Source organism: Balearica regulorum, chromosome 3 (genome assembly GCF_011004875.1).
Source record: "Balearica regulorum gibbericeps isolate bBalReg1 chromosome 3, bBalReg1.pri, whole genome shotgun sequence".
Lineage (NCBI taxonomy): Eukaryota > Metazoa > Chordata > Aves > Gruiformes > Gruidae > Balearica > Balearica regulorum.
Window position 1 is genome coordinate 49,635,172 of NC_046186.1, and position 15,273 is coordinate 49,650,444.

At 37.5% G+C, this 15,273-nt stretch overlaps 1 protein-coding gene across 1 annotated transcript in view; it reads left to right on the forward strand.

Annotated features, from left to right (window-relative positions):
• Positions 1–682: 682 nt before the first annotated feature.
• The window catches only part of CRYBG1 (crystallin beta-gamma domain containing 1), a 65,975-nt gene continuing 51,384 nt past the window's right edge, over positions 683–15,273 (forward strand). The window contains exon 1 of the mRNA XM_075747813.1: positions 683–812. Within this exon, the coding sequence (XP_075603928.1) occupies positions 777–812 (36 nt within the window). The 5' untranslated portion in view covers positions 683–776. The remainder of the gene's footprint in view (positions 813–15,273) is intronic.

Sequence of the window (15,273 nt, forward strand, 5' to 3'; positions counted from 1 at the left end):
AGAGATGATATAAGTTGGTCAGTTTTACTATTTTATTTCTTTCTGAGGAGGAGACTAAGTGAAATTTTCCACGTTCTTTGGATTCAGAATTTCAAAATTGTTACTGCAGAATAAACTTAAGGAAAATTAGGTCTGTTAAGCTTTAGGACTGACTTGCTAAAAGTAATGTATTGTTTTAAAGACTGTATACACTCTCATGGTGACAGCACCTTCCCAATAAATGACCTTCTGTTTTGAGAATTCAACTGATTCTTTACTGAGAGAGCTTCCAGAAAGAAGGCGAACAGAATGTGTGATCTAATGTGGAACTATAAACCCCAAGTGTTGTAATCTGCTGTGTCTGTAGAGGTGGAGTGACATAACACGACAATTTTTTCTGCCTTATGACTCTGATGTGGTTACCCTGCTGAATACTGTATTTGGTTTTTAGTTGTTTCGTTATCAGAAAAAAAGCTGACAAGTTCAGAGTTTGTGATAGCTAAAGCAGGTGGGAGAATTTAATGTCTAATAAGAGGAGCAAGTAGCTTGGCTAAAATAAAGCCATAAACTTTAGAAGTACTGGAGGCCCGGAACCACTACAACAGAAGAAAACAGCTTAGTGTGTTTTGTCGAGAAATACAGCAGATATTAGCTCAGACTTTATTTTGCTGGGATTTATTAACAATGTTTACTCTCCTTTCAGGTACTATGATATATCAGGCAGACGCTATACTGTTCAAGAAAACCAAATACCATCAGTAATCTGTTCACACTCTTATGTTCTTCCAGCGATATCAATGTCTACTGCCTCATTACCAGCAGCACTTAGAAAGGTAAGAGAAAACTCAGTATGTGTGTTTACATAAAAAATATATATACATATCTATACACACACTTAGGTGTATCGTAAAGAAGATGCCTGTTCTGAAAATGGAATTTAACACTAAGTACAATTGTAATCTTTCTTTAAAAGACGTGTGTTTGATGTACTGGAAAATTTTCAAATGAATATCATATACGGAAATAAGGTAGGTACATAATGACTATAGCTGGCATGAAGAGCCAATAAAGGAAATGGCTCGAGGACATCTTCCACATGCTCTCACAAACCATATGGCTTTTTCCTTTTGTTCATAAAATATATATAAGCCAAAATAATAAAGGAACAGCACCTACACTTTTACAGTTTCTCACTTAACCTGTACTGTTTTCTAAGCTAAGTTTTATTCCAAAGAAGGAGAAATGGCTACGCGTTCAGTTTTTAGTGTTCATTTAGCTCGTATAGTGTTACTCATTTGCTTGGCAGCAGTATTACTGCATGGAAGCAAGCTAGGGAAAATGCTAATTACTTCTGTTCTAATGTGAGAACTTAATTTCAGATTGCAGACAAGGTTGTGCAATGCCATTCTTGTCTTTATTGTAATCTTTCCATGGAGAGAGAAGTACTTTTTTTCCACATTAACAAAAGTACACAGCAGGCCAGCAATTGAAAAAGTTGCTTTTTTCTTGGTTGTGGAACTAATATCCATCTGAATATATTTGATGAGGGCTTAAAATATTCTGTCTTTAAAACAAATACATTTATTGTCTAGTCTTTTCAAGCCAGCAAACCTCATCTACTAATTTCTATATGAAGCCTTTGGAAAAGACTCATTGGACTTCAGGTGAATACACAAATAATATAAACCCCAAACATCCCTTGTGGTCTCACTCAGCATCTTAGTCCTATGGACACTGTAGAAACATGCCTACAAAAAGAGCTCAGTTCTTCACAGTTACGAAACAGCAAAATGGTGCAGTGGTGGGATGGGATGACATTTCTGTTGCGGTAGAGCTAGCTGGGGAATTAGCTTTCCAACAGAAAAAATTGTTGCTCACCCTATTACTGTCTTGGATGGCCTTGTATATTAACTCCTTGCAAGGACTTCTCCCAGAAACAGATGTTTGATTTTTTTCAGTGGAAATTCAAGAATGTCAGAATTTAGGTGTTACTTAGTGAGTTCGGAGTTGGCATTTTGTTCTTCTTTTGGAATAAATTGTTCATACTTACAGCTAAGTTAAACTGTTGGGGTGTCATTCCTCTAACCTGGAACCGATCCATTTGTACTAAGAACATTTAAAAGCCTTTAAATGAAGCATCTAAAAGACTATCAGAGCAGGCCACATCGTTTTATGCTTTAATGCATAACACAAAGGTCTGATTGTTAGATAAATCAAAAAATCAAGGAAATCGTGTGTGTGTGGTGCGTGTGAATTCAGCAGTTTCTTCTGTATTGGGATAATCTGCTAATGTGTGTAATAATACAGTCACCTGCTGATGATGGATGGTTTATGGGGATTGGGATTTAATTAAGCCCTGCCTTCCCTCAGCATTTCTTGTGGGAGAGCAGTAGGGAACGGTGCATGACACAGACCATAAGCTGTTTGCACCAGGCTCCTCTCTGTTCCTGTTCTCTGTACGGAAATCTGTTCATAAGCCTTTCAAAGGTAAATGTACTAAGTAGAGTCTTGCAGACTAATTTACACAGCCTAATTTGTATTATCCTCTGTTTTTGGCTAATTTAGGTTATTCCCTTTACCTCAGATAATTAAGAGCTGACTCCAGCAATGACTAAAACAGACAAGCTCTCCTGCATTCTTTTATTAATTAAACAGTCTTCCTAAGAAACCTTGCTTATCAGTCTCTGGAGCTTGTTAACATTTGGTTTTGTTTTCTGAAAAAATAAAAATAAAAAATTTTGCTGCTTTCCCTTTCCTTTTTGTAGTAGAGATCGTTAAATGATGAAGTTCACTTTCACCTAAATTCCCTTCCACTCTCAGCCAGTTCATGCCTACTAGTCAGCAGAAAATCTAAAATAGCCACTCCCTTAATGGTTTTCTTTACCTTCTGAAGAAAAGCTGTCCCCAGCATATTCCAAGAACTTGTTGGACTGTCTCTGTCTTGTATTTCTTTTCCAACAGAAAAAAAAAAAATTAATTCCAAGAAGTAATTAAAGCCGTCAGGTTCTGTGCTTTTGGATGCTTCCCTTCCTTGATCAAAAACCAGTCTTCTCTGCACCCAATTAACTAGTGTATAATAAACTTGTATCAAAATATACCGTTTTCCCTCTTTCATCTTCTTCCAGGGTTAACAAATCTTCACCTTACCTATTCCTGTACTTCACAGCAACAGTTCTTGATATACAGTGCAACTTTGTTTCTCCTCCTTTTTGTTGTGTTGCCCTCTCACTACATCATTGTTTTAGGAAAAAAGCAACATCCTTCTATATCAGTATTGCTTTCTCATCAAATATCTCTGATGCTGATTCAGATGTACTTCTAGTTCTGTACAAAGATTTCCACTTTTTTTCCCTTTGCAAGGCTGTTTGGAATTTATCATTTTGTTTTATTGTAAGCTTCTGATTTGAACAACTGAAAATGTCAGCTATGTAACAATGAAAAAGAGATTTTAAAGTGCTCTTATCAAATATATAAATAGTATATGTTTATTAAATCACTAGAGGTAACTAGATCCATGAGAAATTAATAAATCATACAAATTTAAATAGACATTTAATTTCTTGACTCTTCTAGTCCTTTACTATTTAGTGTGCAAAACATTTGTTTTACAAAATTGAAGGTCAGCAGTTTCTCTTTTGGTATTTTGGCAAATAAAAGTTTGCTAACACAATATTAAATACTACCCCCCCCAAAAAAAAATATAATTCTAGATGTCAGTTCTGCAAAATACTCTATTTCTAGATTTCTAAAGCTCAGCTTATTCCTTTTCCCAAATAATGCATTGCATCCTTGGTTACATTTGCACAATCCAGTTTTGCTCAGTGGAGCTAAATAGGAGGTGTATTTGGTGTCTTTGAGTTTGTTTGCAAATCAAGGCAAAATAGCTTGATTAGATTCCTGTTTGTATTTAGAATGTCTGTGCAGATCCATATTGAAGATTATTTGAGCTGTCATATAACCTATACTACATGAAGCAGATAGCTGTGGCCATAATTTTATGACTTTTTTTTTTTAAATATATTTAAGACTGTTTGATTAAAAAAACAATGTGGCCAGTGTTCTCACTATGAATAAAGAAGCAGCTTCCTGAATGTTTGATTCATTCCTTTCTCTTCGACTAAATAATAATTCCATTTGAAGATCAAATGACAGATAAATGTATGTTTTGCAGTCATACAGCTTCAATAGTGACAAAATACTAATACCACTTGAGAAGGAGTCCTACCTGTGATATGACAAACTCAAATGATCTTAAATTTCGTAGTTAAAGATAAATAGGCTTTAAGCTGATAGGTTTCCATGTAGTTAAGCTGAAAGGCATTTATTCCTGTAGAGAACAGTTTCAAATTTAGATTGGCTTCTGCTGATAGTAAAATGAGTGAATGAAAAGAGAGTTCTTAATCCTTCATTATTTAGACATTTCCTGTGAGCTAGGAATAATGATCATAAAAAAATCTAGACTTTAAAAGTCCACATGAGATACTTAGGTCTAAACAGTTTATTTTCTGAGTCACATCTCTGTGCTCTAATGCTGTCTCTCCTCTTATATTCAGGTGTTGATTAGTCATATTTTCAGACCTATAACCAGGTACCTGTCTAAAGGTTTCTCAGGATTCTCCATCTAGATAAGAGTTCTCACACCTACTTGCTACCTGAACAGAGCCACTGCCTTTCACACAAAGATTCAGTCCTATGACATGAATATTTAACGAAGGAAACTGGGTGGAGTACTTCTAACACCCAGGTGTGGCTGTGGAAGCCCATTTTGATTCTGTGTCAAATTACTGGATTAAATGAGTTTATTCTATCGCTGCCTTTGCCATATTCCTGAGACAGCAGATATGCAGATCCCTAATTCCTCCTGCTCTTGTAACTCATCTTTCAAGACGACAGTTTGTCAAGGTCCAGGATATTTTCAGTTTAAGATTTCTCATCTGCCTCTTTCATTTCTGCCTTGCTCAGAGAAATGTTAGCGAGACATCCAGCCCATGTCCTCATAATGCTTCCCCTTACAGTACTTTATTTTCTCCAGAAATAACAAAACGTAAAGTTTATTTGGGATCCCACAGGGTTACAAAATCACCTCCCAGAGTGATGTTTAAATGGTAGAAACAAAGCGTTTTATATTGCTATTTGATAAACTTCCAATACCAAGCAAGTGAGAAAGCAGGTGAGCCACTTTCCAAAGTAACAGACAACTAAATTGTCATTTTGTGGATAGGTGAGAGGAGCCTGCCCTGAGGAGAGCAAGTCTTTGCCTTAAGGTTCACCACAATTTTTAATAGATAAGGCCTTTCAGTGGTTAACCGATCTCCTCCCAAAACTGGAGACCAAAAGAAGGCATCCTTCTGCAGCGTGGAATTCGAAAGCTAAACCAAACCTTGGAGCTACAGAGTGAGTCATACAGGGGCCGAGAATATTTGCTGGTGTAGGTTTTCTCAAAGGAGAAAAAAAATAAATCAAGAGAGCACTAACCTGCCTTGTGCAAAGACTGAAGGGGAAAAAGGAAGAGGAAATTATACGACGCTACATGGTATTTTCTTTTGAGGTGAAGGGCAGGTATAGCAAAGCAGTTGCCTAAGAAAGGCCTAGGTGGGGCGGGGGTGGGCTTGTTCTTGGTTTTGTTTTCTTTTCTTTTAAAATCTGCATAGGTCCTCAACTGTTTGAAATAGGTTATACATTTCCAGCTAATTAACTGTTGCAGTGGGACAAAGTTTTATTATATTCCTTGGAAAAAAAAAAAACAAACCAGGGAAAAAAGCCTGCTCAGTGCTGTGCTGGGCATCTGGATTCTTGCCAGAGTTTCTATCTGCTTAACTGCACTTACGCTCAACTCGTGTATGAAATAACGCACTTTGATCTGTTGTGGGGTTTGGTTTTTTTTTCCTCTTCTTGAGTATAACTAGTGTGTTCTTTACCTGCTAAAATTACTGTCATTCCTCAGTGGGACATATGGCGAGGGTCACTCAAGTTGGATAGTAGGCCTCACTCTATCTACATTGCTACTGTAGATGCTTCCAGTCACCCTCCTCCCCCAAGTGTAACTTGTTTCCCCTGAAATAATGGTCACACCTTCTACCTCCCTCCTGGGCTTAACAAGTTGAATCATTTTCCTTTCCTTTTTTCTTTCTTTTCTTCCATTTTTTTTCTACCAGGAATTCCCCCTTGTTATTAGACAGATAGATTGAAAATCCCTTGATAATCCCCACAAAAAGCTGTCATGCCTTTACTCCCTTTCCAATTAGTCATGCTTGTGCTCATGCTGGTAGGGCTACTTTTTAATCACGTTGCTCCCCATTGTCATACCTGCAGAGGAGAGAGTAGCCTCCTGTGTTTTAAATTTTAAAGCATAACTTTTAACCTCTTTAAATAGCCGGGTCTGCCTATAGAGTCACCTACATGTTCTGTGCCTCTAGTGCATTACTTTATGGGATATCTGAAGAAATACAGTTCTTCGGTTTAGATCGGTCAAAAAAATAAGGCAATAGACTGTTTTATAGGCTAGAATATATGTAGGAATTTTATTTACATTTCTATATATACATGTATACATACATATATATGGATGTATATTTAAATGTATGTATGAATTGAAGAAAGTTTGGGGGATGTTATCCATAAGCCATGTATTTGGGATTGCTGTCCTGATGTATTTGCATGAATTGAAGACAATGGTATATAGAGAGAATGGAAAAAGATCAAATGTGATGAAGCATGGGTCACACGAGAGCTTTCTGACAACATTCAGAATAGCTACATTATTCATTGTCTGTGTGGCTTCTAATACGGATTTTAGTATTATGTTATAGTGCTGGCCAGCACAGTCATTCCTTATTGTGGTTTAAAATGTCTAGGAAAACATGAGAGTGTTATAATAGTTTATCAAAGTTATTATTTTTCCTTTTATCCTATCTACACAATTTGTTCCTGTTCTTGGGCTGGAACCATGCTGTGGTTTGGGCAAGAAAGTGATGTTAATAGGAGAAGAACACTGAAGTGTTTACTTTGAAATTCATGGGGAAAAAAAAGTAATAAAATTTTCAAACCAAACCAGTTGAGTAGGGTGGAGAGATGTGGGAAGGAAAAAAAGAATGCCTCATTTTGTCCTGGCCATGGTTGACAAAGGATTGATACACTTAGCAAATATTTAATTTGCTCTGTCCTTTAAACTTTTAAAGTTTTTATAGGATGCTTAACTCTGAGTCATGCTATGTTTTGCAATAGTTTGAGATGATTAATACTGAAATATTCTTTCAGAGTTATTTAATTGATAAATATGCAATTCATAATTAAAAACACAACACTACCACAAACAATAAGAAGCAAACAGAATTTAAATAGTACTGAAATCATCATGGAAGCCAGAAAATACAGAACTGGGACAGTATTTAAATGCTGACCATTTAAGTCACAGTGATGTCTCCCACAAACACTTGTGCTCCAAGAAGCCATTGTATCTTAAATTACTTGTCCACAGTATTTGGTGAGTAGTGTCATAAACCAGTAACCTAAAATGATATGGTAAAATGTTAAAACCCACAAAGTACAGGGGGAATAACTTGAAGATAGCTTCTATCAAAGTGCTTTCCATTGAGAGTATATTTAAGAGCATGGTCTACAGAGACATAATGGCAGCATTGACTACCATAAGTATATTTGACAGAAAAGGATGCTCAGAATCATGGAAACAAAGCAAAACTGGCCCCAGCACGTACAGAGAGTCTTTGTGTAATACCACCTGCTAGCAAGAACCCACACGTAGGCCAGCTCTTCCTAAAGAACGGTACTAAGTAACAGCAGAGGACTGAACGATGCTTTTGTTAATTCTTTCAGTTTTAACAGCTTAAGGTGCTGTCTTTTAATAGAAATATTTCTCAACATTGACACGAAAAACCATAGAAGTAACAGAGCCCCTATACAAGCAATTTACTTTTAACAGCACATGGGTACTGTTGTACCTGTAGGAATGCTCAATCAGGACACTGGGACAGCCATCCACAGTTGTAAGTCACCACTGGCGACACTTCTCAGGCTGACAGAACTTAGGTATCATGTCTGCTTTAAAGAAAAAAAATAAAGATAAACGTGATATGAATTTGTGTACATGAAGCACTTCTGCTTTCGGGCTGCAATAATTGCACGTCCGTTGCTTTATCTGTATCTCTTCTTTGTCAAGGCCTCGATAGGAGGAGGGAGAGGGGACAAGAGGGACACCATAGAGAAAAGACCAAAAAGATTGCACCAAAACTAGCCAGAAAGACCAAAGCAAGCCAAAACACCAAAGCAAGAACGCTTAATTGTTCATAGATTAAATCCACAGCAGATAGGAAAGAAAGCAAACCCAAAAATTGAAGTAGGAGTGTTCAGAAGACAAAATAAGCTGTTTCTGTGCTTTCAGTTACCTGATACCAGGTTTATGCTCTTCTAGGATTCTACTGTAAGTCTGTTTTATTTTATGTCTCTGGTTAAAGAACTACAATTCTGGTAACTGCATCCCCAGAAGGGTAAGCCATTCATAACAGAATTTTCTTTCTAACATGGTTGATCTGTCTAAGGCACACAATAGAATTAAGAATTCCTGAGTTAAGAGTATCCATAATGATATGTACCTTTGGTTAAGCATCATTCTGCCCAGATTTCCCAGGACACAGCAAGCATCCATATCATTGCAGCAGAGATGCTCTGGATACAAAACTATGATTCTTTCATAGAAGAAAATGCCAGGTGCCCTCAACTGAACCACATTTGTTAATAATGAAGACAGAAGAATCCAGCAGCTAGTTATACATGCACAGTCGTGCTTACTGCGTAGGCAGAGACCAAAATTCTGAGAAGTCCCAATGTGAAAAAGCTCGGACATCACGTCCACTATAAAACTAGCTGATTATTATGATTTGGCTTTGTAACATAGCTCACTAAAGACCTGATCGTCCTTTTATCTTCCAAAAAGTCTGGAAATTTATGGGTAGTTACAGCACAAGAGAGGTTCTCAGCTATCCATGACAGAACCTCTCTGAGTATTGCTCAACAAAATTACTTCTCCACTTCATAAAATACCATTCTGCTGACTAGACTGATGGCATCATTGCAATTTCCTTGTTGGTCCACTTTTTTCCATATTCCCAGCTCATTATTCCTTTTATCACTATTTGAACCACAAATTTATTTCTGTATTAACTTAAAAAGGTTTTTATTTTGCTATTTCCAACTTGGCTTAAGGCAACGACTCTCTTATTTCCTAAAAATAACATCTAGGTTATGTCCGGTTTTTATGGCTAGTTCAGAGAGACCTTGAAATCATCCTTCTCTCTTGTATTTCTGCTACTTTTTGGTGAGAATACAAGAGCCTTTAAGCTGTGGTTGATTGCAGGTATACAGGACTACAGCAGACAGCCAGCATGGACTTCAGAGAAGAGAAATGCGAAAGACAGGAGGGAAGATGGCATGGAGTCACTTAGCATTTTTGTAGAAGGAACATGTCTCCTGGAATACTGGTGTGAGAGGAATTTGTCTTCTAGTCTAACACTTTGGCATTCAAGGTGGCAGTGGATATACTGAGTCAAGTACATCCACCCCTTTAGAATATAAATAAATTTGAAGGCATAATACGAATACCAGCACATTCTTATTCTGATAGACATCTTTCAAGTACTCACAGTTTGTTGAGGGGATTTCTGGGGTTTTTTACATGCAAAACCCCTCCAAACAGTAACAGGTATCAGACAGCTTATATTTATTCTTGGCTGGCGGCTTAAAGCAGATGTCACTTCGAGCACTCTCCTTCTAAGCAGTTCACCCCATCTACCTTGATACAGAAGAATCATAAAAAGGCTATGGCCAACTTTACATTGGACTTGCATCCTGCATAGTCTTCGTGTTGAGCTATGTTTGGAGTTGAATTTCATCTTAGTTATTGTATGCTTCATGTAATATTGTGAACAAATTTAGAAAATGCAATGGGCAAAACTGTTTCTGTTTGAGAGGGCTAGTGACGGCTTAAAATACAGTCACGTGAGCAATGGTCCAGGATGTGTGATAGTGCTGAGGTCTTCAGGGCTGGATTGCTGAATAATCTACAGTTCCCTGAGCAGTGACACAATGAAAGGTCTATCAAACTGGCACAATACTGTGCTTTCCAGGAGTGAGATAATGTGGATAGCCATATACTCAGTGTGGCATTGCCCCGGCAAGGCAATGTGCCATTCATGCATTGCAAAGTATTAAGGAAATCTGTCGTCAATGATCAAGCATGGACAGTACATAACGAGTGTGGTAACGGTGACATGGGGGTGTGCACCAGGCAGTCCAGTGTTATCAGTGGCCATCCTTTATCTGCCCCACCTTTGTGTATCATCATGCCAAACACCTAGCTACATAGCATTTCAACATTTCACTGGTGTTGCTCATGCTATTTCTGAGGATGACACCAGGCACTTTACTGCCTTCTTCCCAAAGGGCATACTCCTCCCTTCTCTTTCCCTTGGTGAGTACAGTCCTGTGAAGTTGCTCTTTGAATCACCAGGGGTTTGTTTCTGGCCTCCATGCTAGGCTACTGTGCAGTGATCTGTGTGGAGCGCTGTAGACTCTTTTGCATCATGCTTTTCTTTTACCACTTCAACACTTGTGCAATGCGTTGGAATGGTTTTCAGGACCTTGGCAGCTAGCTGTGCTCCCTCCTTGGGTGTAACCCTATTTCCATTTTGCCATGCTACGTGACCAGGTGGCTCAGCATATGCACAGTACACCTGTGCACCCTCAGATCTGAGAAGATTGCGACAGAAAGCTTTTAGTAATAGTTCATTCCTCCTGACCAGGCTTTTGCCACTTTATACACTATATAATGCATATGACAATTAGGAATGTGTATATATGTATATATATGTGTAATTTATTGCTCTGTAGTTCCAGCTGCAGTATAATAATGGGTTTGCAAAGGGTAGTCATGAAAAACTTCATCTTTCTGGTTTTATTCTCTTGAGAACTGAATTATAGTGAATACTCTGGAATGCTCCTTAACTTAACCCTTTAAAACAAGCACTCAATCTGCCATGGCTTGAGATCTGAAAAAGCAAAGCACGATCCACTTGAGTAAAGAATTGCCTAAACTACTGTTTGACTAAGATTTAGAGATTCTAAAAGAAATCTACCATTCCTACAAACTAGCATTGTTCATATAATTTTCAAAATCACAGTGGTTAACATTTCAACAGATAAGTTTTGAGTTTGTTGTGGTTGCAAACAATATCTAAAGATTTAAAAAGAATACAATGTTTTGTTCTACAAACATTGCTTTTTCATAATGGAACTTGACATCGTAATTTCTTCTAAATTATACCTTGTGACATGCAAATAAAAATATAGCCTCTTTTCCTCTCCCATCTTTACAGTTCCTCCCCTCCTTTTGTTTTTTAATTTATTTTCATTTTACCAGTTGGATTTCTAGGGTATATTTGCTGAAAAAGAGAACAATTGTCTAGAAGGAAAATAGGGATTGAAGAGTCTAGCTTTTGAAAAGTCTGAAAAATCCAAACCATACCGTAAATGTTTAGCAACCAGAATTTCGATAAAAAGAACATCAAGATCTGTTTACTTTTTTTGCGTTTCATCTAGAGAAACTTGCGATTTTATCCAGTGGTAGTTCTGGATACTCCCTTTCCCCCTTCTCCAAGGGAGTTTTGATTGTTTTGCTTCTGGGAATGCCGAGGGTATGTTTTTTCTTTGGCACATAAGACTTAATTTTTATCAGATAAATTTCTGACTCTTGGACCTGAAAAAGAAAACCACTTTCCAAACATGAAAAAGGTATAGACAGTTTGTGAGGGTTTTTTTTTTCTCAGTGGCCACCTAGCAAAACAGAAGCTCACCCTGCTTGTTGCCGGCCGCTGTTCAGAGCCTTGTGCCCAGCTGGAAAACTGAAGAGACTTGTCAGGTTCATCACGCGGCTGGCTGGGAAAGCCCGAGTTGCAGCAGACACAAAAGATGGAGTCACTTGCAGATGAAAAGGGTAGGTAGCTAGAGGAAATCCATACAGAGGAGCAGAGATTTGTCTTCCCACCCCCTTCCCACCAGGTGCCAAGAAGGCGTGGGAAGGAAGCGGGAGAGTAGGAACAGGAGAGAAGACACACGCCTGCCTTCTACGTACAGGAAGCACTTGTCATCTGTCAGGTTTTAATGGTAGACAACCAGCTCCCTCCTGTATTCTCAAGTACTGACAAACAATGGAGTAAGCTTATGCAAAGTGGTCCCAAAGAGTTGCTCATGGAGTGTTTTTACCATATTTTATTTGGAAAGGATCTAAAGTAGTTTGAGCCCAATGCTAGAATGGTTGTGGTTAAAACTGTGTTTGTTTAATCATAATGCTTTTAAGGCTTAACTTTAAAAGTACATTTGTAATGTCTCTTGTTGTAAGGCACAGACACCAAAGCCAATCCTGGAGCATGTTGGATTGGCCTATGCCCAAACTAATGTCTTACTCAGAAATTCCAGTGCAGAATCAATAATCCTGTGTATATTTCTTGACATTTCCTGGAAATGCTGGTATTTCTGAACTAAATAGCTTCATCCAGTTTGATCCAATTCCCTGTTGCATTAAGACCTGAATTTTTTTTTTAAGAATACCAGGTAGGAATCTGAACTTTCATCTAACTATTGACTAGTAATAGTAGTGAGATTTAAATGCTGTTGTAGCTACATCTCCTCAGCAGTTAACATTTAGTAGTTTGGGTGCATGGTAGGATAATGCAACATGCCTGTAATAATATAGCTGTAATAGCAGGAAAACATACATCTCCCTTTTTCTTCAGAAGTAATAATGTATCTCTTTTCTGGACAGACACGTATTGTTTATTTTAATGTTTTATATACTAATTAGTTCTGTTTGGAGCCTAAAATAAACACACCTAAGAATATAAATGCATTTCATTAAAACATTTTCTCTTAGAAGTTTCTCTTGCTTAATGGTGAATATTAGGTGATACTGATGTAATCGTGGGATTCAGAGCAAAGAGTTTGCAGGACTGTTCCACTTGATTTAATTTTTGCCCACTGCACTGCAGGGAACCAGTGGGTCTTGAGTCATTCCTATCTTCTCTGTACTGGTTTTATAAAGTTTATTCTAATTAATATTAAGGCAATTCTTTGTCATAATTATTATAGTAATTAGTTTGAGGGAATTCTGGGAGCCTTAGGTGAACACTGTAATTTAGAATAAATGCTAAATTATAATATTGTAATTCAAATGTACAATGAAATGTCCAGCCATTTTTATAAAGTCAGGATAAGGTATTTTAGTAATAATAGTTCCTTGTACTTAATACTCTTCATCTGTACATGATGAAAAATCTGTACATCAAAGAAGTTATCAAGGGATGTAAATACTTTATACATTTTACAGTAGGGTTCTTTGAAGCACATAGACTATCAAGCCCAAATTTTCCAAAGCAGCTGCTACGTTGGGTGCCTTCACATTGTGGGGGTTGACTTGAGACACATTTCAGTTGAAAGGTTTTTTTGTTTAAAGGTACCACACGGTACTCCGGCATCATGTGTAATAGAAGTTACATTGCACGATTTATATCTATTTAATGGGAACTTCTGTAGAGAAGAGAGATTCTATTAATTTCACATTTAAATACACTTTGATTGAATATTGTCATTTTTCATCCTACTAAATGGTTTTCAGAGTCATAAACATACAGTAATTTTTTCCTGTTTCAGGACCATCATAGCAACTTCCCAAAGCAAGTATGTCAAACATCCAGTTCGCTTTGTTGTTTATGCAATTTGGCTTTGCTCAGATTAACAATCCAATTTGCAGCTTGTTTACTGTCTTTATTCTTTTGCAGTTTTACAGTCTCACATTAACAAGACAGTGCTCAGAAGGATGACTTTCCGCCTCCTACCCTGTATACCTGTGACAGCCTATCTTCTGCTGTGCCTGACCTGGGGAAAGTCTTGGGTTGCTAGCGAAAGGCTTTTAGTTTTCCATTTATTGTTTCAGATTATCTGCTTTACCTCAGTTTTCTAAATTTCAAATGGCACAAGTTACTTTTAGGTATCTAGAGCTAGAGCCGCTGCAGGACTAAAACACTCAGGTGCTTTAGTTAAACTAACTCCTAGGCATATTTTCCCTAGACTGAATTAAAACTGCAGGTAAGAACCTAGGTTTCCTACCTTGTGCAAGCAGAAAGTGAGACAATCTGTATCCTTCATCTGCTGAGCACTTAGAGCTAGCTAACAAGAAAGACTGGGCAGAGGAGCATATTAGAAACCCTGCCTTGCTTTTGGGCTACATGCAGAATCATGTAGAGATGCCCAAGCTAGCCCAGGAGGAGCCAGCTCAGTTAGCCAGCACAGAGTAGCCACATCAGTGCCGTGTTTGGTAAAGGCTAATAACATGTGTGGCTCCTTAGGATTATTTCCTCTTTGTCCCATAATCATTTAATGTAAAAATGTATAAACAGTCTTGAGGAGACGGATTAGACTATGTGGAATGAGATCCAAGGATTACAATGAGTCTGACAGTTTAAAATACAATTTCCACAGTCTGATTTCAAAGGTGTTTTCAGTGTGCATAATTTCTTTTCTGGGAATATATGTCAGCTTTACTGTATCTAAGTCTAAGCAAAGAAATAAATTCAGATTGCTACATAAAATGCTTTTTCTTAGATAAGAACAATGCAGAATAGGAAACATAAGGAGTTGTCACTTGCACATTTTTAGCTGACCTAACCAGCAGTTTTTGTTTGTAAGCTCAGTAGTAATAGTAAAAACTATCAGCCTTTGTCATAGTACCTGATTTTGGGTTCCTCTGGGAATTTCTGATGCTTTTATGAAATTCTTGGATGTGCTCTGAAATGCTGCAAGACTTTTTCAAATGTTGTATACTTTCAAGACTGTGGAGCTCCTATTGACAGCAACAAGTTTGCGTGAAAGCACGGGGAAGAGATCAAGATTGATGGTGCCTGAGAGCGAGCTGATTTCCAGAGATTTAGAGCTTAGCCTGTTGTACAGAGACTCTTAAGATTTGCAGCAAAAGAATCCTATTTCCTATCTCCAGTAATTATACATAAATACTTAATCTAAAAGGAAATGGGAAGTATTACAGTGAGCTACAGATCTAAATTAGACAACTTATGTTAAATCTATACTTAGCAATATACACCATTTACAGTTAGTGACAGGACACTGTACGCTCTCACAAAACAGAAGAGAGACCTGCAAACCTAGAAGAAAGAGACCTAGTAAATAAAAAACCACTTACGTAACAGATTCGTTATCATTCTGAATTGCATT